The sequence below is a fragment of the Microcaecilia unicolor genome, chromosome 5, assembly GCF_901765095.1.
Source record: "Microcaecilia unicolor chromosome 5, aMicUni1.1, whole genome shotgun sequence".
Lineage (NCBI taxonomy): Eukaryota > Metazoa > Chordata > Amphibia > Gymnophiona > Siphonopidae > Microcaecilia > Microcaecilia unicolor.
This window is the reverse complement of record NC_044035.1, coordinates 321286886-321314048: the sequence shown is the minus strand read 5'-3', so window position 1 is coordinate 321314048 and position 27163 is coordinate 321286886. Positions and strand designations below refer to the sequence as shown.

The 27163-nt window shown below is 43.2% G+C and overlaps 1 protein-coding gene across 1 annotated transcript in view; it reads right to left on the bottom strand.

The window, feature by feature from the left end:
- The window catches only part of WDR88 (WD repeat domain 88), a 59942-nt gene that overhangs the window by 23887 nt on the left and 8892 nt on the right, over positions 1 to 27163 (bottom strand). The window contains exons 3-9 of the mRNA XM_030205055.1: positions 26331 to 26441; positions 23456 to 23544; positions 21591 to 21660; positions 19827 to 19965; positions 7464 to 7593; positions 3806 to 3990; positions 24 to 106 (exon numbers count right to left, since the gene is read on the bottom strand). Coding sequence (XP_030060915.1) covers positions 24 to 106; positions 3806 to 3990; positions 7464 to 7593; positions 19827 to 19965; positions 21591 to 21660; positions 23456 to 23544; positions 26331 to 26441 — 807 coding nt within the window. The remainder of the gene's footprint in view (positions 1 to 23; positions 107 to 3805; positions 3991 to 7463; positions 7594 to 19826; positions 19966 to 21590; positions 21661 to 23455; positions 23545 to 26330; positions 26442 to 27163) is intronic.

Sequence of the window (27163 nt, the reverse complement as noted above, 5' to 3'; positions counted from 1 at the left end):
ATTCCTTTTTAAGAATGTCCTACCTTTATGATCAGTTTATTTGAAGCTCCCTCTAGATTCCAGAGAATGATATTTTTATCATATCCACCAGATACGACGAGAGTGCCTAAAAGGCAAGCAGCAGAATTCCAGGCTAGTTATTTACCATTTAGTGCCGGCTAACAGATAGATAGTTTTAAACTATAATGAGTTTGTATGATGTAACCAAGTTAAACAGAGAAAGTGAAGGCACATAAAGTCCACCATGTTCATCCAGTCTGTCCAAATTCACTTCTGTTCCAATTGCCTGATATCTGATGTTCTGGTCACTTATTTTGCAACTAAGGATCCTCTATGTTTAAACTAGTCTTTCTTGTTTTCTGTTACTGTTGTTGTCTATTCCATTCCTCTCCCACCTATTTTAAAGAAATATTTCCTGTTGTTACTCCTCAGTCTGCCTCCTCTGGAGCACTTTAATGTGGGGCCAATAGCATTAATGTGCATAAGTGCAGGTTGGTAAGTCTAACCCACAGTAGCAGAGCAGTGGAGGATCAGCAGCCTAGTAGTTGGAGCTGCAGGAACTGAGAACCACAGAAGCCAGGAATCAAATCCCACTAATGCTTCCTGTGACCCAGGGCTGGGCCCACCTAGTTTGGACTCAGGCCCACCCAGCAGCGCTGCACCCTTGCCAAAGCCGGATCAAACTAGGCTCCCACATCTTATTCCCCCATGTGTCCAACATCTCCACCATCACCCAGTTCTCCCCCAATTGTTCAGCATCTCTTCTATCTTCCTGTTCTACCCCCTCCCCCCAGTCTATAGCACCTCCCCTATGTCTCCCTATTCCCTCCCATGTCTAGTGTCTCTCTCCTCTATCTCCCTATACCCACCCCCGCTACTGCTCCAGTTCTCCTCCAACATCTCTCTGGCCTGGGCCAGGATTTTCCACATGTTTCCAGCATATTTCATGTTTCTATGGGACGGGATGCAACAGAGGCTTCAGGCATGCTCTCAGATGATCAGCAAGGCCCTATATTTCTTTCTAGTTATTGCCCCAGGCATTGCTAGAGGCCCAGGCAGAGGTAATACAGCTGTGACAGCACAGCAGTATGTTAGGCTGGAATATGGGGATAGGAGAGACTGCACAGAGCCACTGCAGTCAGCAGAAAACCAGTACTTACACTGACCGGTTTTCTATCCTGCCAGTTGTTATTCTTCCTTACATAGAACTGGCCAGACCAGCCAAATACCAGCTAGTTGGCAATCCTTTTCCCTCCCCAAACAACAGATCTCCTCCCCACCAACGTTCTAAATGAAGCCTCCAGCCGGAAGTGTGAAGGGGGAGAGATATCCGGTTTCCCCATGAGTGTCTGCCCCACCGTCGCTCTCTCTGTAACACAAACAGTGAAGGAAAACACAGCAAAGCACAAAATCAAAAAAGCCCCGTTTCTGATGCAAATGAAACGGGGGGGGGGGGGGGGCTAGCAAGGTTTTCTTCAGAGTGTGCATGTGGGAGTGTGTGTGTCCCTGCCCTCTGCCCTCTCTCCCTTCCCCTGTGCTGTCTGTCCTCTCTCTCCCCTCCCCCCTCTGAGTCCTTCACTGTTACAGAGAGAGCAATTGGGCTCAGCAGTCCCAAAATCTCCTGTCCAGTGGTGTCCAAAATCTCTTGTCCAGTAGTAGCTTTAGGAATTGGTAAACCAGGCCCAAGGACTCATATCTTACGGTAGCCCAAATTTCGTAAGTGAATTATATGCAAAGAAGAGACTTCAGTCTTTCCCACATTTGCATGTTAACACTCAGCTCTTTAGCTAATTCCTCCAAAGAATACTGAAAAGATTCATAATACAACTTTCATTGCAGTTTCATGTATTTGACAAAAGAGAAATTGAAAATGTCCAATTTTCTTACTGCATAGATCATCAAAATTAAGGCTCTAACAGACCTCAAATGACTCTTGCCCAGGGCCTGAACAACCTAAGACAACTACTGCTTTGTACTCCCAGTCGGCCAATTCACCCCATAATCTAACAATACTTTCAATAACATATGTTGAAACCTTTCTATTTCTTGCATCTTTAGCCTCCTTACCTACATCCTTCATGTTTCTTTCTCATGATCCCCATTTATTCTAATTCATATTTTCATTTATTATCTTCTCTTTAGTCATTTTATTTATTTATTTAGATTTAGCTCACACCTTTTTCAGTAGTAGCTCAAGGTGAGTTACATTCAGGTACTCTGGATATTTCTCTGTCCCAGGAGGGCTCACAATCTAAGTTTGTACCTGAGGCAATGGAGAGTGAAGTGACTTGCCCAAGATCACAAGGAGCAGCAGTGGGATTTGAACCGGCCACCTCTGGATTACAAGACTGGTGCTCTAACTACTAGGCCACTCCTCCACACAACAACCAAACTAGGAAACGGACAATACCCAATTCCTTGCCGCAGATCCCACCCTTGCAATCTGCATGGGACGAATCACCCCAATTCTAATTAATTGTACTAACCAATCTGTATTGTTCACACCAGAGTCTGTAACCGCCTCTCCGGAACTATGTAAGCCACATTGTCCATGTTGCTGCATTTCTTCTCTCTGATTTCTATATTTTTTTTCTTTTCTTACCCATTATATTATCTAAGGTTTTTATTTTTAACTGTTTCCTTCCTACTTCCCCTACCTTCACTTGCTAATTTCTTTCCAAGTCTATTTTTTGTCACTTATTTTCTTTTTTGTTGGAGTTGCTGTTTTTACTTTTATTTCTCTTTATCCCACTCTTATGATATTTACTGCATGCTTCCCTCCCCCTTCCTCTTATTCCCCAGCTCTCTCTCACACACAGCTTGCTCCCCACCCCATCTGATCTCACACACTACTCACTTCCCCTCCCTCACACATATACCCTTCTTCCTTACTTTTTCATCTGTCCCTCATCTCTTTGACTATTCCCTTTTTCAGGTCTCTCTCTTCTCTATTTCTCCTCCCCCCCCTTATTGTCCACTCCAATTTTTCTCTCCTCCATATCTTCCCCATCCTTTACCTTCTCGCTCCTCCTTCCCTCATCTTTCTCCACCTTCTTTCTTTTCTTCTCTCATCCCTTTATCCTCTACCTCACCCATCTCTCTCTTCCTCATCCCTTTTTCTGTCAACCCAGCATCCATTCTACACAGTCCTGAGCTACATCAGCCATGGTATCTGAAAAGAAGCAGTGTCTGTTTCTGCAGGTTCACCTCAATCCCTGTGCACTTACACCTAGACACTGGAGAGTAGCATTACAATGGAGGCATGTGCCCCTGAGGCTTTTCTGCTGGATTCACATTTTACCACCCAAGGACTGCCCTGCCTGCCAGCTTCATATAAACACACATGGAACTGTGGAAGCAGAACACTCCATGGTGCCTCTCTTTGAGGCCCACTTCTTTTGAACAGAAATGCAAATAGAAGAAGATGGCCTGTACACAGAGGCACCACAGAGTGTACTGCTGCTACTGCTCCATACAAATTTAAATAGAGCTGGCGGGCAGGACTTTTTCAGGCAGGAAGGCAGAATCAGTGGGAAAGCTCAGGGGAGGCATGCCTACACCCTAACACTGTTCTCCAATGTTTTGGTGTAAGTGCACAGGGATTCGTTCTAGGATGCTGCAGCACTTAAAATTTGGAGTCCGACGGGGCAATCCAAACATGCAGCAGAAAAGGAGCTGGAACTTACTGGCATATACTTGCAGGAAAAAAGAAAATACAGGCCTAATGCAGTAGAGGTGATAAGTTTCACCAGATTATTCAGTATGTAACATGTGATATTAAAGTATTTCACACAGAGTAACTCACCGTCCTCAGAGAAAGCACAGCAACTAGCAGATCCTGAATGACCTTTGTCAAGTACAACAGGACCCTGAGAGCGAAAGTGCCCTGTTTTGATATCCCATAATTTCAAAGTTTTGTCCCAAGAAGCTGTGCATAACTGGCGACCGTTTAAGGTGAAGCAGCAGTCTGAAATCACATTGGCATGTCCTCTGAAACAACAAAGGAAACCACTGAACCTGTGTCCATCACTGCAGGGAATTAATATTCAAGACACAGTATAAGGCACCCATCTCTCTGATGATCAGCCTAAAAGTATTGCAATTTTCTTTACATTTCTACACAGCATTGTATAGTTTTGTGTTTTAGCATTTCCCTGTTAATCTTTAAAGAGTAAATGTGTGTGTGTGGTTTTTTTTTTTTGGGGGGGGGGGTTAAATCTAACAGAGACACAAGAGTGTCTCACTTTATGGTGTGAAAGTTTTCTGTTGGAGTCAAACGTTTTAAGTTGTTCCTAGGTCATCTGGAGTATACATAAATTTAGAGGAATAATGTTCTTCCCCACAAAACCTTCTACAGGTGCACTTAAGTAATGGGTAACCTCAGGCTGTCATGGCATCTCCCAGAAGAAAGGAGGAGGAGGAGCAAGAACAGAAAAGTAAACAAATTGAAAAGTGCATGCTGTAAGTGGTGTACAAAAACGTGTTTCACTGTTGGACTACGTGTATGGGTATGTGAGCACGTCAACGAATGAAAGAATGAGAGTGGGGGGGGGTGAATGAGTGGATGACGACATTATGAGTGAGCAGCACAGCTGAGACAATTGACAAAGGAGCAGAGTGCATATGGCTGTGAATAATGTTGGGAAGGTGGCCAAGTGGGGGGGGGGGGGGGGGGGCTCAGTCAGTGACTGACTGGATTGGAGGGTTATAAGAAGCAGACGCACTCAGTGAATCAGTGAGAGAATGAGGAGTTATGAATGATAGGGGGTTTGGTGACTGAATGCATGTTATAAGTGGCAGTGGGATTGAATAAGTGGTAGAGTAGCAGGGGTATATGAGCTGTTGAAGGGCACAGGGAGTGTAGGATAAGCTGAATGTGTGCTTAAGGAAAGTATAATTAAATGTGAGGTAGGGTTATCTGAGACTACTGGAGGGTGTAAATCAGCCGCCCCCACCCCGCCATTTCCTTCCTCTTTCCTTTTCTTCCCTCTATCTCAGGGTGGGCAACCACAATCCTCAAGGGCCACAACCCAGTCAGGTTTTCAAGATTTCTAAAATGAATATACATGAAATTGATTTGCATGAACTGCTTCCATTGTATGCAAATAGATCTCCTGTACATTCATTGTGGAAATCTTGAAAACCTGACTGGGTTGTGGCCCTTGAGGACTGTGGTTGCCCACCCCTGCACTATCCTCCTTTCCTCCCCTCACTCTCTTCTCCTTTCACCTCACCAGCAAAAACTCCATGTCTTTTGCCTCTTCTGTCAGCAGGCCTAGGAACCTTGATGGTACTTCCCCTCCATCCTATGCTGCCATGGTGAGCCATCTCTTTTTGTGCTGGCAGGCTTAGGAACCTCACCAGTACTTCCCCTCATTCACCACCATGGTTACAAATGGTACGTGCTTTCCTTGATATGCATCTGTTTGTTTGTGAATGTGCAAACTGATGTGTAGAGACAGACCAGCCCATGACAATAGGTATCACATGCCTAAAACATGTCTAAAAATGATTATATACCTCTACGTAGCTTGAAGAGTTAAGTCTTTCTATGCCTGTCTCAAGAATGAGACCCAAAGGAAGACTTAAAACAAATTTATTTCTCTTCTTCAAAAGGTTGAAGGATGGTATTCAGATTCAAGTATCAAGATAACAAGTAAATTAACAATATCTTTCAGAAAAGTAATACTCATCTACAAGAGAATAGAAATCAAACAAAATAAAACATGGAAAAGAAAATAAGATGATACCTTTTTTATTGGACATAACTTAATACATTTCTTGATTAGCTTTCGAAGGTTGCCCTTCTTCGTCAGATCGGAAATAAGCAAATGTGGTAGCTGATAGTATATATAAGTAAAACATCCAAGCATTTCATTGACAGTCTAGCAGGATGGGGGTGGGTAGGAGGTATGCATGGGGACATCAAAGCATTTCATTGATAGTCTAACAGGATGGGTGTGCATGGGTGACAGGAGGGTGATAAAAAGAGAAATACAACTTTATGGTTTATAATGGGCTAGAAAACCCAGATCCTTGTTAAGTCCTGTCTGTTGGGTGTCAAAATATTCAATCATTCTGACTTCAAAGGTCTTACGTTCCTGTATTGTTTTAAAGTTACCTTTCAGGATTCTTACTGTGAAATCACTGGTGCAGTGTTCTGGTCTTGTAAATGTACATTAAAAGGTATACTCAGTTCACTTGCACTTTGAGGCTAAGTGCTTTGAAAATATGCCTCAAAGTTCCCAAATTTGATCATGTTACCTCCATTGTATATCCAATATCATTGACTGCCTATCTCTTATAGAATTAAGTTTAAACTGTTAGTGTTAACTCCTAGGACTTTATATGGAAAGATGCCTCCTTATTTAGTATCATTGATTGTTCCTTATACACCAGCTAGGGATTTACGATCAATGCTACTAAATAGGTTGGTTGTTCTTCTCCTGCATGCGCACACTGAGAATGAGCCCAAGACGGAGCGTTTTTCTACCAAGCAACATTCTTTGGAATCAACTCCCAACTGAGCTTCGTGCTGACGTATATTTTAAGAAATATTTTTAAATGATTGAAAATGCATTTTTTGTTCAGGTATTTGGGGTGTCTGAATGCTGAGAGGAAGGGTTCAGCATGGGGCATCTGTATAATGGGCTATATATATTTAAAAAATATATTTTGTATATTTAAAAAATTATTTTGTATTAACTGGAACTATGATATTTTAGTATGAGTGGAATAGGTCTGTGCTATTGTACATGACATTCTTTTCTGTTCTTTTTTTAACTTTGTAAACTGCTGTGATTAGTTGCGGCCAACAGGTATATCAAATTTAATAAACAATAAATGATACAGATCCTCAGTCTTTCTCTATCACCAGCAGATGGTGACTGTTGGCCATGCAGCTCCTAGAGTGATGCTTACGGGAAAGATCTGGAATTGATTCCACAGCCCAACATCTGTTTCTTCAGCTGGCTGGAATGACATTGAGACAGCTTTCATAGCCATCAAGCAACATCTAGTGGTAGCATTCAATTTGTACACATATCAGATTCCAGAGAGAAATGTAGTCCATTGCCTTGGTTGAAGGACTGTACATTAGAATAGGGGACTAAAACGAAGAATGCCTCTGGATATTTGCGAATGAAGGTTCAAGGTACTGCAACCCAGAAAAGGCTAGTTCTGATTGAACTGGAAGCACAAAGGAGCAAAAACAAACTGATGGACCCCAAAAATATTTAAAGTTAAGGTATTTATAACCATTTAAGCAAAGCAGTAACTGACACCATGTGGTATCACAGAGTATTCAGGGACAGTTCTGTACTCCACATGTGTTTAGCAAAACCAGCTCTTCCCATGCCTGCTAAATGAACTGTTTCCTGTTAATGTTACAGGATTTTACTTGCCACATCTGTGATAGTTGTTTGAACAGAAAAAGAAGTCTGCAATCACCTGTTGTCACTTACTGGTTAATTGTCACAGTGGTTGATTGTGCTATCAGATCCCAAAGCTTTATGGACCTATCTGATGACACAGAAGCCACCCTCTGGCTATCAGGATCAAAACAACATCTCCTTACTGTGTTCATGTGGTGATCTAGAACAGAGGAAAAAGAACACACTGCACAACTCAGTCTCTTCCTTAACTCCTTAGCACAGCATCCAATCATAACATAGGCAACCGAGACCCCTCGGGCCCACCAATTATCTCTTTACCATCATAACCCCCAATAAAGACTTCACATACAGTATTTCTTTAAGTGGTACAACTGGGCCGCAGCCTTATTTTAAATACAAACATATCTTAACCCTGGGCATACCCAAGCCGCTTCAGCCTCTGGCTCAATAACCCCCAAGCCAAGTCCACCGCACTAGCAAGACTGGCTAAGCTTTTACAGAGCCCCCCGTTGCACAGCAAGGGGGCCGTACTGTAATCGCAGCTGCCAGCTGCCTATTTAACACCATCCGGCTTGGGTACCCCGCCAAAGCTGCGACAATTCATACCATTGTACATTGTGTTTTTTTTGGGGGGGGGAGGGTTGGCTGGGTGCCGACCGCTGCCCTGGCCACCGAAGAGGTCGCTCCTGCCCTCTTCCTGAGCTTTTAACCCCCTTTGGGTGGCCCCTCCTATTGCCAGCGGGGAGCCATGAGCGTCGGGATCCTGCCCCTTCCCCCGCCTCGCTCGCCCCGGCTGGCCTCGGAGCGCATGCCCGTTGGGGCACGGCGCCATGTTATTTTTGGCTCCGTGCACCCTGCGGGGCACTGCGCCTTGCTTTTTTCTAGTAGAAGTGCCATAGATGCACAGTGATCTGGTATTCCTCTGGTTATGTAATCCTAATAACTTCTTTCACATTTTAAAATAATCCAATTTAAGTACAACAGGCAGTGCACTTCTCAGCTTCTTTCACTTTTCTGCCCTACCTCTCTTTTTAAATTAAAAGACACACATTCCTATGTAGCCCTGCCTTCAAGAATTCCTGCAAAAAAAAAAAAAACTACTGGCAAATATTTAACTTTGCTCTTGCAGCTTCCTTTATTCTCCACCCCAATCCTAGGTATCTACTCCCTCCAATATGTTTAGCTCATGTATGCTCTGGCAGAGGAATACTGAGCACCCCATATTTGTCTGCTTCTCAGGAACAGCGGTAGATGAAGCCTCACTGAATGTGGTACTGTGAAATGATTGTTCATAGTACTCCAGTCCAGCAACTCTTCCCTTTCCTCCTCCCCTGCAGACTTCCAGTTCCAGTTACTGTAAGGCCCATGAGCAGGTGTCTAACAGTATTACCTGAAGACTACAGCTACTACTATCCACAAGAGCAGCTGAACCCAAGGTGCCCTGTATACTTCTGCCTCAACATACATCTATTTATTTAATTATAACCTGTGCTATCTACTAGGTGAGGTATAAAACCTACATACACAAATGACTTAAAAACACATACAATCACATCATACAGATCCCATTACAACAGACATTCCAGCAATAGCAAAAACTAAAAAAATGGCCTGTAGATGGAAAAGCCTGACCAAAAAAGTGTGCCTTTAAGTTTTTTTCTTATCTGAATATCTGTCAGTATCCTAAGGTAGGTGGTAAATGGTTCCATGTTTCCATGCTGGCAATAGAAAAGGTGCATGCTCTTGTTTCTTGAAAGTTGATCTTTTGCAAGGATGGACCAAATAAATATCAGTATCCATCAAATCTCAACTTTCAAGGAAGAGTATAAATCCTTACTGTACGAAGACAAAATGATGTACCTCACTGGAAAAGTGAAAAAGTTCAATAAAAATAAAGTAATAAAAAATACCAGATGTTTAATAATAGTTTAATAATGCAGCAGGTCAGGAATATCTTTGCCACCTTTTGGGGGCTGTACAGGAGCTCCCCTCCAGAACGGTCCAGACATCGGAACCTGTTCTTAAGTTGTCCAAAGGTACGCTCGATGATGCCACAGGTGGTCCGATGTCTGCTATTGTAGTTCTCCTCTGACCCTGTTTGTGGGTGCATTATGGGGGTCATGAGCCAACTCCGCTGTGGGTAGCCTCTGTCACCTTTGGAGAGAAGCAGGATGAGAAAGATGAGTGTGTATTGTTTGGAGCGGGTACCTTGTGGAGGTGGGGGGGGGGGGGAATAGTGGGTTGTGGAATAAGCTGGAAGGAGACAGTGCTGAGGGCTGCCTGTTGGAGGGCAGATCCATGCTGCACTTACCTAGGAGCTATTCGCCGGTGATCTCCCCTCGGTCAAACCTGTGGAAGATTCCTGAGTGCTGCAATATATAGGCATCACGGGTGGAACCCGGGTATCAGGCACACACGTCTAGAATCTCCCCCTGGCCGTCACACACAACTTGCATATTCATGGAGTGGAATGCTTTCCTGTTCCTATAAGTGGCCTCTCGTGCCCGGGGGGGGGGGGGGTCTGAGTGCGAAATGTGTGCAGTCAATGGCACCTACGACCGAGGCGAAGCGAGCTATGGCGTAGAAGTCAGCCATGTTGTTCTGCAGGGCTTGGGGGGGTGGTGGGGAAGGTGATGTACTCAGAGGTGTGGGTAAGGAAGGCATCAAGGAACTGGGTGAGGCAGTTAGAAATGGAAGGCTGGGTGAGACCCGTGTTCACAGATAGCACAGACTGGAAACTCCCAGTGGCCAGAAAAGAGAGAGAAGCAGTGATCTTTAGGTGCACAGGGATGGGATTGTTCCTACGGATCCTGGCCTGCAGGAGGAGTTGGAGCTGCTCACAAAGGTGCTAAATGGCAGCCCTATCAAAGCGGTACCTAGTGAGACACTGCAGGTCAATGATGTCTAGGAAACTGCTACAGGGCCTGAAAACTCTGGGGCATGCGTACCTCCTGTGGTGCCTCCCCTCTTCCTCCAACATGTAAACCACCTGTGCATTTAGTGCCTCCATTTCCCCACACTAGATGTGCAATGCAGTGCTACCAGTGCTCACCTCTTCCTATCAACTTGGCGAAACACAGCAGCAACAAACAGAAGCTGACACTCACTCTCCCACCACCGACAAACAATGCGGTCAAACACAGCAGAGCCACGCTGCAAGCACTCCTGCCACACCCTCTAGCCACTCACTCTCCAAGCAGCAAACAACAGTCTTCACAAACACGCTGCAGCAGTACACAGGACAAAGAGACAAACAGAGACTACAAATAGGTAAGGGAATGAAATATAAACTTGGGGACAGTGAATGGAGAGGGATAGGGGGAGGGGATGGGGAGATAGAGGAAGGAGTACTGGTGTCTGGGTTTGGGGGCTAGGAGGGGTAGGGAAAGCTGAAAAGGTAAAACACAAATGAGGCAGGTGAGGGTGAAAACGTTAGGACTACGGCACACAGACACAAGTAACAGGTACTCAACAAACTCTCAGCTTTCTCTCCAAACAACTATCTCAAATGGCTAATGGGTCTAAAGACAACTTCCCTCTTACTCTGGTCGCTTTTATTTCAGTTCTAATTAAAAACGCCCATGTTCCGACCCATTCAAAACCATCTCAAAAGCTGTTATATGCTGAGGGTACTCATCACATAACACCGCCCAAAGCACGCCCCTAACAAGCCCCACAGGACGACCATAGATGGGTGTCCTCGCGTTGAGGACACCCTTACTGCCGGTTTTGATTATTGGATTTGGGTGACCTTCTTTCACGGGGATGCCCATTTGCCTTTTGTGTTGTTTTTTGGGTGCCATTCTCCTTTGAAAATAAGCTGGATAGTAACATAGTAGATGATGGCAGAGAAAGACCTGTACGGTCCATCCAGTCTGCCCAACAAGATAAACTCATATGTGCTACTTTATGAGTATACCTGACCTTGATTTGCATCTCCCATTTTCAGGGCACAGACCGTAGAAGTCTGCCCAGCACTAGCCCTGCCTCCCAAGCACTAGCCCCGCCTCCCACCTCCAGCTCTGCCACCCAATCTCCGCTAAGCTTCTGAGGATCCATTCCTTCTGAACAGGATTCCTTTATGTTTATCCCACGCATTTTTGAACTCCGTTACCTTTTTCATCTCCACCACCTCCCGCGGGAGGGCATTCCAAGTATCCACCACTCTCTCCGTGAAAAAATACTTCCTGACATTTTTCTTGAGTCTGCATCCCTTCAATCTCATTTCATGTCCTCTAGTTCTACCGCCTTCCCATCTACGGAAAAGGTTCGTTTGCGGATTAATACCTTTCAAATATTTGAATGTCTGTATCATATCACCCCTGTTTCTCCTTTCCTCCAGGGTATACATGTTCAGGTCAGCAAGTCTCTCCTCATACGTCTTGTAATGCAAATCCCATACCATTCTTGTAGCTTTTCTTTGCACCACTTGAATTCTTTTTACATCCTTAGCAAGATACAGCCTCCAAAACTGAACACAATACTCCAGGTGAGGCCTCACCAACGACTCATACAGGGGCATCAACACTTCCTTTCTTCTGCTGGTCACACCTCTCTTTATACAGCCTAGCAACCTTCTAGCTACGGACACCGTCTTGTCACACTGTTTCGTTGCCTTCAGATCCTCAGATACTATCACCCCAAGATCCCTCTCTCCGTCTGTACATATCAGACTCTCACCGCCAAACACATACGTCTCCCGTGGATTTCTACTCTCCCTAAGTGCATCACTTTGCATTTCTTCGCATTGAATTTTAATTGCCAAACCTTAGTCCATTCTTCTAGCTTCTGCAGATCCTTTTTCATGTTTTCCACTCCCTCCCGGGTGTCCACTCTTACAAATCTTAGTATCATCCGCAAAAAGGCAAACTTTACCTTATAACCCTTCGGCAATGTCACTCACAAATATATTGAACAGAATCGGCCCCAGCACCGATCCCTGAGGCACTCCACTACTCACCTTTCCCTCATCCGAGCGAATTCCATTAACCACCACCCTCTGGCGTCTGTCCGTCAACCAGTTCCTAATCCGGTTCACCATGTCGGGTCCTATCTTCAGCCTGTCAAGTTTATTTAAGAGCCTCCTGTGGGGAACCGTGTCAAAAGCTTTGCTGAAATCTAAGTAGATTACGTCTATAGCACATCCATGATTCAATTCTCCAGTCACCAAGTCAAAGAATTCAATGAGATTCGTTTGGCACGATTTACCTTTGGTAAAACCATGTTGTCTCACATCTTGCAACTTATTGGCTTCCAGGAAATTCACTATCCTTTCCTTCAGCATAGCTTCCATTACTTTTCCAATAACCGAAGTGAGGCTTACCGGTCTGTAGTTTCCAGCTTCTTCCCTATCACCACTTTTGTGAAAAGGGACCACATCCGCCATTCTCCAATCCCATGGAACCTCTCCCGTCTCCAAGGATTTATAAACAAATCTTTAAGAGGACCCGCCAGAACCTCTCTGAGCTCCCTCAATATCCTGGGGTGGATCCCGTCCGGTCCCATGTCTTTGTCACCTTTAGATTTTCAAGTTGTTCATACACACTCTCTTCCGTGAACGGTGCAATATCCACTCCATTCTCGTATATACTTTTGCAGTCAATTTCTTCTGTGAAAACAGAACAAAAATATCTATTCAGCAAATTTGCTTTTTCTTTCATCATTATCTACATAGCGGTTCGCAGCAACTTTCAGTCTCACAATTCCCTTTTTTGTCTTCCTCCTTTCACTAATATACCTGAAGAAATTTTTGTCACCCCTCCTTACCTTTCTAGCCATTTGTTCTTCCGCTTGCGCTTTCGCCAGACGTATCTTCCCTTGGCTTCTTTCAGTTTCATCCGGTATTCCTCTCCGTGTTCCTCTTCTTGAGTTTTTTCTGTATTTCAGGAACGCCAACTCTTTAGCCTTTATTTTCTCAAACCACTTGCTTGGAGAACCTATCGGTTTCCTTTTTCTCTTGCTTTTATTTACTCTCCTTTCATAAAGGTTTGTGGCCCTATTTATAGCTTCTTTCAGTCTGGACCACTGTCCTTCCACTTCTCGTTTGTCCTCCCAGCCCATCAGCTCCTTCCTCAGGTATTCCCCCATTTTACTAAAGTCAGCACACTTGAAATCTAGGACTTTGAGTTTTGAGTGGCCGCCCTCCACTTCAGCTGTCATATCAAACCAAACCGTTTGATGGTCACTGCTGTCCAGGTGGGCACCCACTCGTACATTTGACACACTATCCCCATTTGTAAGCACCAGACCCAGCGTCGCTCCCTCCCTCATGGGTTCCATCACCTTTTGTCTGAGCAGAGCACATTGAAAAGCATCCACGATCTCTCTACTTCTTTCCGATTCCGCAGATGGAACCTTCCAATCTACATCTGGCAGATTGAAATCTCACAGCAACAGCACCTCTCTCTTCTCTCCCAACTTTTGAATATCTGCGATCAGATCTTTATCTAGTTCCTCCAATTGTGTCAGAGGTCTGTAGACAACACCCACGTGAACAGAGATTCTATCATCTCTTTTTAAGGTGATCCATATCGCTTTTTCCGTTCCCCAGGTCCCTGTCATTTCAGTCGCTGCGATATCATTTCTCACATACAGAGCTACTCTTCCACCTTTACGACCATCTCTATCCTTCCTAAATAGATTATAGCCTGGTATGTTTGCATCCCATTCATGGGAGCCATTGAGCCATGTCTCCGTGATTGCAACAATGTCTAAGTCTGACTCCAACATCAGGGCATGAAGGTCATGAACTTTATTGCTTAGACTGCAAGTTCATTTTTCTATTCTATCATAGTAGATGACGGCAGAAAAAGACCTGCATGGTCCATCCAGTCTGCCCAAGACAAACTCATATGTGTATACATTACCTTGAATTTGTACCTGTCCTTTTCAGGGCACAGACCATATAAGTCTGCCCAGCAGTATTACCCGCCTCCCAACCACCAGTCCCCGCCTCCCATCACCGGCTCTGGTACAGACTGTATAAGTCTGCCCTCCCCTATCCCGCCTCCCAACCACCCCCCTCTTCCCCCCAACTGCTCCACCACCCAATTTCAGCTAAGCTTCTGAGGATCCATTCCTTCTGCACAGGATTCCTCTATGCATATCCCACGCATGTTTGAACTCCGTTACCGTTTTCATCTCCACCACCTCCCGTGGGAGGGCATTCCAAGCGTCCACCACCCTCTCCGTGAAAAAATACTTCCTGACATCTTTCCTGAGTCTGCCCCCTTCAATCTCATTTCATGTCCTCTCGTTTCTAACCGCCTTCCCATCTCCGGAAAAGATTCGTTTGCGGATTAATACCTTTCAAATATTTGAATGTCTGTATCATATCACCCCTGTTCCTCCTTTCCTCCAGGGTGTACATGTTCAGGTCGGTAAGCCTCTCTTCATAAGTCTTGGAACGTAAATCCCATACCATCCTCGTAGCTTTCCTTTGCACCGCTTCCATTTTTTTAACATCCTTCGCAAGATACGGCTCCAAAACTGAACACAATACTCCAGGTGGGGCCTCACCAACGTCTTATACAGGGGCATTAAAACCTCCTTTCTTCTGCTGATCACTCCTCTCTCTATACAGCCTAGCAATCTTCTAGCTACCGCCACCGCCTTGTCGCACTGTTCATCGCCTTCAGGTCCTCAGATACTATCACCCCAAGATCCCTCTCCCCGTCCGTGCCTATCAGACTCTCTCCGCCTAACACATACGTCTCCCTTGGATTTCTACTCCCTAAGTGCTCACTTTGCATTTCTTCGCATTGAATTTTAATTGCCAAACGTTAGACCATTCTTCTAGCTTCTTCAGATCTTTTTTCATGTTTTCCACACCCTCCGGGGTGTCCACTCTGTTGGAAATCTTGGTGTCATCCGCAAAAAGGCAAACTTTACCTTGTAACCCTTCGGCAATGTCACTCACAAATATATTGAACAGAATCGGCCCCCAGCACCGATCCCTGAGGCACTCCACTACTCACCTTTCCCTCCTCTGAGCGAACTCCATTGACCACCACCCTCTGGCGTCTGTCCGTCAACCAGTTCTAATCCAGTTCACCACTTCGGGTCCTATCTTCAGGCCGTCTAGTTATTTAAGAGCCTCCTGTGGGGAACCGTGTCAAAAGCCTTGCTGAAATCTAAGTAGATGACGTCCATAGCACGTCCTTGATTTAATTCTCCCGTCACCCAGTCAAAGAATTCAATGAGATTCGTTTGGCACGATTTCCCTTTGGTGAAACCATGTTGTCTCGGATCTGCAACTTATTGGCTTCCAGGAAATTCACTATCCTTTCCTTCAGCATGGTTTCCATTACTTTTCCAATAACCGAAGTGAGGCTTACCGGCCTGTAGTTTCCAGCTTCTTCCCTATCCCCACTTTTGTGAAGAGGGACCACCTCCGCCGTTCTCCAATCTCTCGGAACCTCTCCCGTCTCCAAGGATTTATTAAACAAATCTTTAAGAGGACTTGCCAGGACCTCTCTGAGCTCCCTCAATATTCTGGGTGGATCCCGTCCGGGTCCCATGGCTTTGTCCACCTTTAGCTTTCCAAGTTGTTGATACACACTCTCTTCCGTGAACGGTGCTATATCCATTCCATTCTCAGGTGTACTTTTGCCAGTCCCTCGTGGTCCTTCTCCAGGATTTTCTTCAGTGAAAACCGAACAAAAGTAGCTATTTAGTAAATTGGCTTTTTCTTCATCATTATCTACATAGCGGTTCGCGTATCTTTTAGTCTCACAATTCCCTTTTTAGTCCTTCTTCTTTCACTAATATATCTGAAGAAATTTTTGTCGCCCCTCCTTACATTTCTAGCCATTTGTTCTTCCGCTTGCGCCTTCGCCAGACGTACCTCTCTCTTGGCTTCTTTCAGTTCATCCGGTATTCCTCCCTGTGTTCCTCTTCTTGAGATTGTCTATATTTCTGGAACGCCAACTCTTTAGCCTTTATTTTCTCAGCCACTTGCTTGGAGAACCATATCGGTTTCCTTTTCCTCTTGCTTTTATTTACTCTCCTTACATAAAGGTCTGTGGCCCTATTTATTGCTTCTTTCAGCCTGGACCACTGCCCTTCCACTTCCTGTTTGTCCTCCCAGCCCATCATCTCCTTCCTCAGGTATTCCCCCATTTTACTAAAGTCAGCACGCTTGAAATCCAGGACTTTGAGTTTAGAGTGGCCGCCCTCCACTTCAGCTGTTATATCAAACCAAACCGTTGATGGTCACTGTTTCCCAGATGTGCACACACTCGCACATTTGACACACTATCCCCATTTGTGAGCACCAGATCCAGCATCGCTCCCTCCCTCGTGGGTTCCGTCACCATCTGTCTGAGCAGAGCACTTTGGAAAGCATTAACGATCTCTCTACTTCTTTCTGATTTGGCAGATGGAACCTTCCAATCTACATCCGGCAGATTGAAATCTCCCATCAATAGAACCTCTTTTTCTTTCCTAATTTTTGAATATCTGCAATCAGATCTTTATCTAGTTCCTCTAATTGTGTGGGGGGTCTGTAGACAACACCCAAGGGACAGTAGTTCTATCCTCTCTTTTTAAGGTGATCCATATCGCTTCTTCCTTTTCCCCAGGTCCCTGTCATTTCAGTCGCCATGATATCATTTCTCACATACACAGCTACTCCTCACCTTTACGACCCTCTCTATCCTTCCTAAATAGATTATAGCCTGGTATGCTTGTATCCCATTCGTGGGAACTGTTGAGCCACGTCTCTGTGATTGCAACAACATCTAAGTCTGCTTCTACCATCAGGGCTTGAAGATCATGAACTTTATTGCTTAGACTACGAGCATTTGTGGCCATTGCTTTCCACCTATATTTCTTGGTATGTGTTTTAACATTAGTGATTTGGGGGTGTCTTATCACTTTGGGTACCTTCATGTCTTTTTGTTCCAACTTTGCTTTTTCCTCTGCTTCAGTTCTATTTTCAGGAGCATTACAGTGCTTTAATGGAGCAAAAGAATTCTTAGTGGCAACAGTTGTGCGGGTGGATGCTTCTGTGTCACATGACGAAGTCTGCCTGAGCCTACTGTGAACCATCTGTTATGTGGTTTTATTCTTTGAGGGAGTGGTGAGAAGCTATTTCTCTGTGCAGTCCTAGAAGCTGGTTTAATTGTATCCAATTTTTGCATTACTTTACTGAGCTCTTGTTTAAAACTACATAGTTGAAGACAGATAGGGCAAGCTTTTAAGTCTCCAGATGGTTGGCCTTGAAACTAAAGTACACAATTATTGCAGAGAATAAAAGTCATCCTGATTTCTTGAATTGGGTATGAACAGGTGTACTTAGTTGGGGTTAACAGTCTGTAAGACTGCCTGTGTATGATTAAGTTTAAGTTAATTAGGTTTGGTTTGGTCTTTAAATGAGTGGAAAACCCTGGGGTGGGTGGGTGTGGGGAGGGTGGGTGGGATATAAGTCCCAAGTGCCAGCTAACTACTGAGTTAAGGCCAATTCTCTGGGTGGGACCAGTACTCTAGGATGAATACCATCCATTCCAGATGATTCCTACTCTTCAATTTGTCAAATTGAGCCATTACATTTTCCAGGTTTACAGAGATTTCATTCAGTTTCTCTGACTCATCAGCTTTGAATACCATTTTCTGGCACCCGATATCTCTCCTAAATCTTCCTCGATGAAGAACCGAAGCAAGAATTAATTTAATCTCTCCGCTATGGCTTTGTCTTCCCTGAGTGCCCCTTTTACCCATCGGTCATCTAGTGGTCCAACTGATTCTTTTTCTGTCTTCTTGCTTTTAATATACCTAAAAAGGTTTTATTATGTGTTTTTGCCTCCAATGCAATCCTTTTTTCAAAGTCCCTCTTTGCTTTCCTTGTCAGCGCTTTGCATTTGACTTGCCATTCCTTATGCTGTTTCTTATTATTTTCAGTTGGATCCTTCTTCCATTTTCTGAAGGATTTTCTTTTAGGTCTAATAGCTTCCTTCACCTCACCTTTTAGCCATGACGGCTGTTGCTTGGCCTTCCTTCCACTTTTTTTAATACATAGAATATAACTGGCCTGGGCTTCTAGGATGGTATTTTTGAACAGCATCTAAGCCTGATGTAAATTTTTGATGTTCGCAGCTGTTCCTCTAAGTTTTTCTTTTCATGTTCTTCTGATTTTATCATAGTCTCCTTTTTGAAAGTTAAATGCTAATGTATTGGATTTCCTGTGTGTACTTATTCCAAAGTTGATATAAAATCTGATCATAATATGATTCTAAGATGGTTTTGTGTCCTGCAGAATTTTCACCTATTTGATGCAAGGCCCTTCTGGCTCCTTCCCCATTTTGCTCTCAGTGTTGCTTCATTTTTTAAGGACACAGGTGTATTTGAAATTTTTGGGCATATGTAAAGCAGTGGCATTCCTAGGGCGGGGCAGAGAAGAAGCATGGATCGAACGGAGGACAGGCGCGCATGGCACCCCCCCAGTGACGTGCACGTGGGGGGGTGTCCTTTCGCCGGGGGGGGGGGGTCGCGCTGCATCTGGGGGGGGGGCGCTGCAATCCGGGGGGCGGGGCACATCAGCGATCCGCCCCGGGTGTCAGCCCCCTAGGAACGCCACTGATGTAAAGCACATGTAAATGTAGAATACAAACAGAAGGTGTGACCTAAGGAAAGATAAAAAATTTCATTACAAAATTTCAGAAATAAAGTATGTTAGAAGAATAGAGATGCCCTTGGAATCAAACCAAAAGGGGAAGCCATAATACTAAGAAACAGGCAGATGAATAATTTAAAAAAATCTATTTAAACTGTGGCCTTAAAAAAAGACAAATTGTTTCCTGCTACCTTCAAGAGCTAATCCAGTATTAGAGAACCAGTACAGAAAGTATAGAAATCTTTAAGCAGCAAGGAATCAAAAATAACAAAAAGGTATTTTGGACAGAGAAACAGAGAACTAACAGCAGAAAAAAAAAGACATTAATTCGTCTGTTTGGATTGACTGCCATTTACTGATGCAGTATAGCGCAAAGGACAAAAAGGTACAATAAGTATAAGCTTTTTTTAAATGATTTTTGTTCATTTTACAGTTCAGTTCTTAGCCATGTTATTTAAATATGTAGGGGGTCTTTTACTAATCCAAAGTAATGTTGTTAGCTTGTGGTAGAAATCAGCTGGTGGTAAACGCTGAGACGCCGATTATATTCCTATGGGTGTCTTGGCACTTGCTGCCAGCTGATTTCTACCGTGAGCTAAAACCGCTAACATGGCTTAGTAAAAGACCCCCTCAATGCGCAGTAGAACTTTTTAATATGTCCTAATCAACTTAACATATGGCAACTTGCATGCAATAAATTTTTAAAGGTGTGTTAACGAACTGAATGTGTTAACAAATGCAAGATCTTAATAGCTTTGTTCGAGCAGTCAAAGCATATACTGTAATCTGAAACAAAAAGATACTGTAAGCAACTGCTTTACCTTTCAGAAATGCTATCTCTGTGGAATTTTCTGCATCACTGATACATATGGCATTCTCCAAGTCCAAACCAGACACTATGTATTTGCCATCCAAAGAAATATTGCAGGACATTACAAGGCTTTTAAAACGTATTGTCCACTAAAAGGAGAGAAGGATTTGCACATCAGGATTCAGGACTGGTCATGCCAGCTCTTCCACAGAAACTGATATTTCCTGGACTTAATATAAGAAAGGATGTCACTCCTATTGACTACGCAGAAATTGTGCAGCCCAGATCTACTCTTGCAACGGCCTGCAAGACTTCTTCATTACCAGATATTATTTTAATGAGAACAAAATGTTTTAAAAGGTTATTACTTTGGTAATACCAACTAAGTGCATCAATTAAACCTTTTTATCTGTATAGCTTATCACTACAACTTTATATGTAAACTCCTTGTAGATAAATGGTAAAGTATACGGCGTCTGGAAAAATGAGTCCCATTACATAGTTCAAAATATTTTGCAATTGTTTAAAAATTTTGGGGCCTTTTACCAAATAGCAGTAAACAGTGCCTTAGCATATCTTATGCAGGTCATTTCTGCACACTAAGGTCATTTTTACCGCTGGGGCTGATTTTCTGAATTTTCCAATATTGACCACACACTAATGTTCACACTAGCATGCAGCCATTAGCGCGTGAGCCCCTACCACCACCTATTTTGTAGGGATAAGGACTCATACGCTAAACCTGCATATGGCAATGTAGCTGCGCTAACCAATTAGCACAGAACATACCTCCACTCCGCCCCCCAGACACGCCTCCGTGCCAATAAATAAAACAATTTTTAGCATGTGGGTAGCAAACGCACATGTCAAAATTACTGCAGGACACCTCAGCACACCCCGCAGTATGCCATTTTTTGCTGAGGTAAGCAAGCATTAGCGTTTACTGCAGCGGTGGTTGGGAGGCGGGGATAGTGCTGAGCAGACTTATACGGTCTGTGCCAGAGCCGGTGGTGGGAGGCGGGCCTGGTGGTTGGGAGGCGGGGAAAGTGCTGGGCAGACTTATACGGTCTGTACCCTGAAGAGGACAGGTACAAATCAAAGTAGGGTATACACAAAAAGTAGCGCATATGAGTTTATCTTGTTGGGCAGACTGGATGGACCGTGCAGGTCTTTTTCTGCCGTCATCTACTATGTTACATTCAAGCTCATTTTCAAAGCACTTAGCCTCCCAAAGTTCCATAGAAACCTATGGAACTTAGCCTCCCAAAGTGCTTTGAAAATATGCCTATATGTTACTTTGTGAAAGGGCCCCTTCTTATGACCTTTGAAAATACATTAGTCCAACCTTTATTAGGAAACTCCCTTAGCAAATGCTTTGCATCGTATGACTTATTTTGTCGCAAAAATATAATCACAACTTTATCTTCTTTGCTAAATGCTTTGCTAAAAGGGATCTTAATGGTCACTTCCTGAATTATGTCATTTTGAAAACAGGCATCGCTCTTCTTATCTATTCCCATCACTAGTCCCGGAGAAGTATCTTTAATATATAAAGCAAGCAATACACAAGGCAAGAGAGCACAGTTCCCTTCTGAATGGCTTTTATGTTGTTCTCTGATCAGCCAGCAAATGTCACTATAAGACTATCACAGCCCCAGACAGCCTGAAGCACAAGCCAAAAAACCAGTTGATCCTAACAAAACTTTTATTCAAAACATGAAGGGGAGGGGGAGGGGGAGGAAGAAAGAAAACTACTTGTATAATAAAAAGAAACTACATACAGCACTTGTCCAGTTTCCATATCCCAATATTTTACTGTTTTGTCATATGATGATGTCACCATTCTGAAAATAAAGTACATTAACACAATCAGTACAAAAATGTGACAAAATATCAACAGCTAGAACACTACACAGAAAACAATTCAGCTGATATTCAAGTTACTTATTTAAACAGCAGGCGTAGTTACCTAGATAAATAGAACTGACTGGGGCTATCCTGAATTTTCAGCAGCATTATTCAGATAATACCACTAAAAATCACTGAATAGATAGGGATGGGTAGGAGAATAAATTTTAAGGGGCTTCCATGTTAGCTTCAGAACTTAGTACAAGAACAGTACTGGGCAGACTTCTACGGTCTGTGCCCTGAGAAAGGCAAGGACAAATTAAACTCGGGAATACATATAAAGTATCACATACCATGTAAAATGAGTTTATCTTGTTGGGCAGACTGGATGGACCATACAGGTCTTTATCTGCCGTCATTTTTCTATGTTACTATGTACTCTTTGGGGTTCTACATGGAATGTTGCTACTAATTGGGATTCCGGAATCTTGTAACTCTTTAGGATTCCAGAATCTTCAGAACATTTAGTACAGGAACAGTGCTGGGCAGACTTCTATGGTCTGTGCCTGAGAAAGGCAAGGACAAATCAAACTCGGGTATACATATAAAGTATCACATACCATGTAAAATGAGTTTATCTTGTTCGGCAGACTGGATGAAACGTACAGGTCTTTATCTGCCGTCATTTACTATGTTACTTCAAACCAGCCCAGCACTATCCAAATAGAGCTGGAGTAGTCTGTGGGCGGAGCAAGGGTGGTCAATCAGTTACCCATTATTGGTGATATTCAAGTTGGCCTATCTTGATCTGGTTAGCTATCCAGATATCAAGCTGAATATTTTAGATATGGTACCCGTTCAAAATAGCCCTGATAAAAAAGCCCCCACATAAAATAGCCCTAACAAAAAGCTCACAACATAATAGCCCCCGACATAACAGCCACTGCCAAAACGGCCTGACCACAATATAGCCCCTGACAAATTAGCCCCCTCACCACCACCACCGACAAAAGGGCCCAATCAGGCTGCCCAGAATATAGCCTCTGACAAAGTAACCCGAACAGTACCAGACAGGGGGAGAACTTACCTTGCAGCACACTGCATTTTTTCCTAATAATCTTACCTTGCCAAACAAGATAAGGTTGGTAGGAGTATGAAAATGATGGCAATATTGTTTTTTTTTGTTTTTGTTTTGTGTTTTGATTAGAATGTTGATGGAAGAATAGTTTCCTTAAACAGCAGAACAGATCATGAATACCAGTTGGTAGCTATAGAATTTTGTTTATTTATATATGCTTTATACAATGCCATGCTGGTAGGAGCATATATCAATGAAGATTTCACTTATAGTTTATCATCTTTTTTTGTGATGTGTTATTTTTTCTAGGGGGCTATTTTGTTAAGGGGGCAATTTTGTCTAGGGGCTATTTTGTCAAGAGTTATTTTGTAGGAGGGACCATTTTGTCTAGGGCTACTTTGGGCCATTTTGTCAAGGGCTATTTTGTTACAAGGCTATTTTGTCGGGGCCATTTTGTCAGGGCGCCTTTAGATATCTAGATAGTGCCAGCAGTCAGCATTCAGTCTAGATATTCAGCGCTGGCAACTACCTGAATTACGGCACAGAATTTCTACATTTAATAAATTACTTACCACCCCTGTACAGAATACTCTGGATGAGGTTGCACCAGAGCTTTATACAGAGGCATGATAATACCCTTTGACTTTTGTCCAACACAGCACTTGTCTCCTTTCTGCTTTTTATTGTCGGATGAAACATATCTGAAAAGTCACCTTTTGTTATCAGTAGATATATTGCACTCTGAAATAGGAGCAGTATGTTCTCCTTCAAACACGTGGACAGGAAGACCTGTGGAAACATCCTTAAAAAGAAATAAATCAAAAATGGTTGATCAATAATTTGTTTTGAACCTATAAAAGGGGGGAACAAAAAAGCGTTGTTCTGACATACTGATTTTTATTTTTGTTTTGCATTCAGCTTTCCTTTCAATACAGTAAGGTATTGATACCTGAACGCCAGTTATCCAGACTTCCACTCAAAGCGCTCTGTGGATCTGCAGGCCATACCCTCCCACAGTTGGCTCTAGTTCTTGTAACATTGCCAGTTTGGTGACTACACTCTGTACCCTATTTTCAGCTAAAGCCATGGCTTCTATGTCTAAAATAAGGCAGTGTATTTTTAGGACTGAGTAAAAATTTGAGCTCATCAGAAGACTGCAGTAAGGGGAAACTCTCTCGCTCAAGTTAATGCTGGGAAATCAACAACAAAGGACACAAAATGTAAAAAAAGAACCACTTCTGATCACAGAAAATGACCAACTGGCCCATACAGTCTGCTCGTTATTCCTGTCTACACTGCAAGGATATACTCCAGCTGCCAGTGGTAGAAGTATGACTGCTTATCCAGTCAGTTTTTGTTGTCTTCCTTCTTGGATCTCTGCTCTCCTAGGTAGATGAACATACAAGATCCAGTCCTTAGCCCCTTGCTCTCCCTCTCCATTCCCTATCAAAAACTGTTATCTGGAATGTCAAGGCTACAGTCAAGTGGGGTTGTAAAATGAAGGCTCAGAGTCAAGAAGCACATCGGTAGCTAATTCTGAGTTGAAAATCCAGGAAGAAAATTAACGAGCCATAATAAAAGAAGACAACAGAGAAGGAATGGGAGACATGGATTTGATATACAATCTTCTTGTGGTACAACCATATATTATACACAGGTATTTTTTTTTCTGTCTCCAATTGGTTCACAATTCAAGTTACCTGTGGCAATGGAGGGTTAGGTGATTTGCCCAGAGTCACAAGGAGCTGCAATGAGAAGAAAACCCAGTTCCCCAGGTTCTCAACCCACTGTACTAACCATTAGGCTACTCTTCCATGAGATGCATAATCCTAGGCTTGGAATTTCCTAGAAGGCTGCTCAGTAAAGTTACAATTGTGCAGGAGAAGGTGTCCATGATCAAACTGATTGTAAGCTCTTTGAGCAGGGATTGTCTTTCTTCTATGTTTGTGCAGCGCTGCGTACGCCTTGTAGCGCTATAGAAATGCTAAATAGTAGTAGTAGTAGTAGGCTACGGATGAACGAATAACTTTAAAACAGGTCCATCAAATGATTTAACAAATCTGGGGAAATGTCAAAGTTACACTAAATAGCTCTTCAATCCCCTTTTCGTTTCTTTTTAAGAAAAAAAATGCAAAGTAGATCAAAAATATGTCATGGATTTTCTAAAAGTACAAGGTGGAATTGATCAGACTGGCCACTATCTGCTTTACATTTGCATCAAATTTCATCAAGATCTATGGGAAGGGGGGAAGTCAAGATGGCACCTGTAACAAGTGCCTAGCCCTCTCACTCGCTCAATATGGTGAAGAAAGGCCTATGACCCCGCTGCAGCCTACTTTAGTCATTTCAGGACCAATGGAGTCTTACCTAAAATGTGAGGGCCACAGTTCTCCAGCTGTCAGTGAGTCGCCAGCTTCACAGATATTATTGCCAGGAGGAATGTTGCCCAACATTGGCACAGACATCTCTATCACTCCTGATTAACAGACCCCCCCCCCCCCCCCCCACTCTCTTCACCTTAGCCTTTCCTGCTGAGAACACCAAATCCAGACCCGGGTTCAGTGGATGTCGATGGATGTTTCTGGACCGTGAGGGAAGGGCCTGGTGTCAGAGATGAAGTTGTCTTTCTCTCTCCAAGGCAACAGTCAGCGGTAGCTATGGGAGGAGTAACTGCCAACTGGGAGCTCAAGCTCTATCTACTACGGGCAGAAACGCACCATTGTCGGTAACGGTTCCATTCCAAAAATGATTCTTCAGAGTGACCTCCAGTCTTTACAATTAAGTCAACTGATTCACTAAACCTTTACCCATAGTAACACAATGGGGAAAAGTAGGCTAAGTCAGTGGAGGCACTGCATGCAAATCTCTCTCATGAATATTCATTGTGGATATCCTGAAAGCATGACTGGGTGCGGTGCCTCCAGGACCAGGTTTGGGAACCACTTGGGCTAAGTAAATCTGTCCTAGGATAACAAAGATGTGCCTCAGTTGAACAGGTAGACGTGAAGCATCTGTTTACACTTTCTAAAAATACTAGGACTAGGGGGAATGCGATGAAGCTACAAAGTAGTAAATTTAAACGATTCAGAGAAAAACTTTCTTCACTCAACATTTAATTAAAACTCTGGAATTCGTTGCCAGAGAATGTGGTAAAGGCAGTTAGCTTAGCGGACTTTAAAAAAGGTTTGGACGGCTTCCTAAAGGAAAAGTCCATAGACCGTTATTAAATTAGACTTGGATTGGCCACTGTTGGAAAACAGGATGCTGGGCTTGATGGACCTTTGGTCTGTCCCAGTATGGCAATACTTATGTACTTTTGTAAGCTTAGGACAATTTCTAAATCATATGAAAAGGAAGAACACTTGGATTTATAAGCTGGGGAGCTACAATTGAACATTAATATTTAACCAACTCAGTTAATTCAAAATTTTAAATGGCTCTAATCTTCCTTGCTGTTTACACCAAATCAAGGGGGACAGTCCAGGAAAGAAACCTACAAAATTCCAAACTGCTCCTGGGAGGTTTGTGGTAATATCTGGTGTTAGACAGGCTGTACATCTGCCCTCCAATTTTAGGTTGCTCACATACCCAAAGTTTCACTGTTGCATCGTAGGAACATGAGAGAATCCTTGTATCATCAAAGCAGAAATGGCAGGAGCTCACAGCTTCCTGATCTCCTCTTAAAACTCGAAAGGGGATCTGCAAATTGAAAAACCAAATTAATTTCTAGGAAACAGTACCATGAATCAGTCTTTTTTTCCTAGTTTTTTTACTGCTGTATTAGCCACATGAGAGAGTATGAAAGTGGTGTGACCAGAAACAAAATTCTGTCTGCTTAGCACCTCTTCCTAGTTTATGTTTGTTTAATAAGGCTCCTTTCTGCAGAATTCCCAGTGGCTAAATAGCTGCAAAGATATTTGACTTACTGCATCTTTTATATTACACGGAGAACACTTATGTTCAGGGCCAACTCTGTGAGTCTGCCTGATGGAAATTTACAGTTGTGCATATCTTTTTGGCATTTCTCTCAAACTATTTTCCTTAGAGGTCAAAAAAAGAAAAATAATAAGAATACAGGGTCAGCGGAATATTTGTGTTCCGACTTCTAGAAGTAATAAACCTGAGTGCAATCAATTAGCTAACAGGGATCACATAGCACTGTCAGTATCTAAGCTTTTCTTTCTCTTAATCAAGCACCCCTGATTCATGTCTTTATTAAAATGTCTGAATGCCAAAAGTGCTCCCAAATCATGCAAAAATTGTCTACGGATGTACTACCAGGTCCTATTAAGTTTGCAAATCTACTTAACATAGGTCTCACAAAGAAAAGAGAATAAAATTTATCTTTTTGCTTCATTGATATATTATTTTTCTGAATTGTATTCATTTGATTTTGTACTTTTGGTTCATAAAACTTTAAT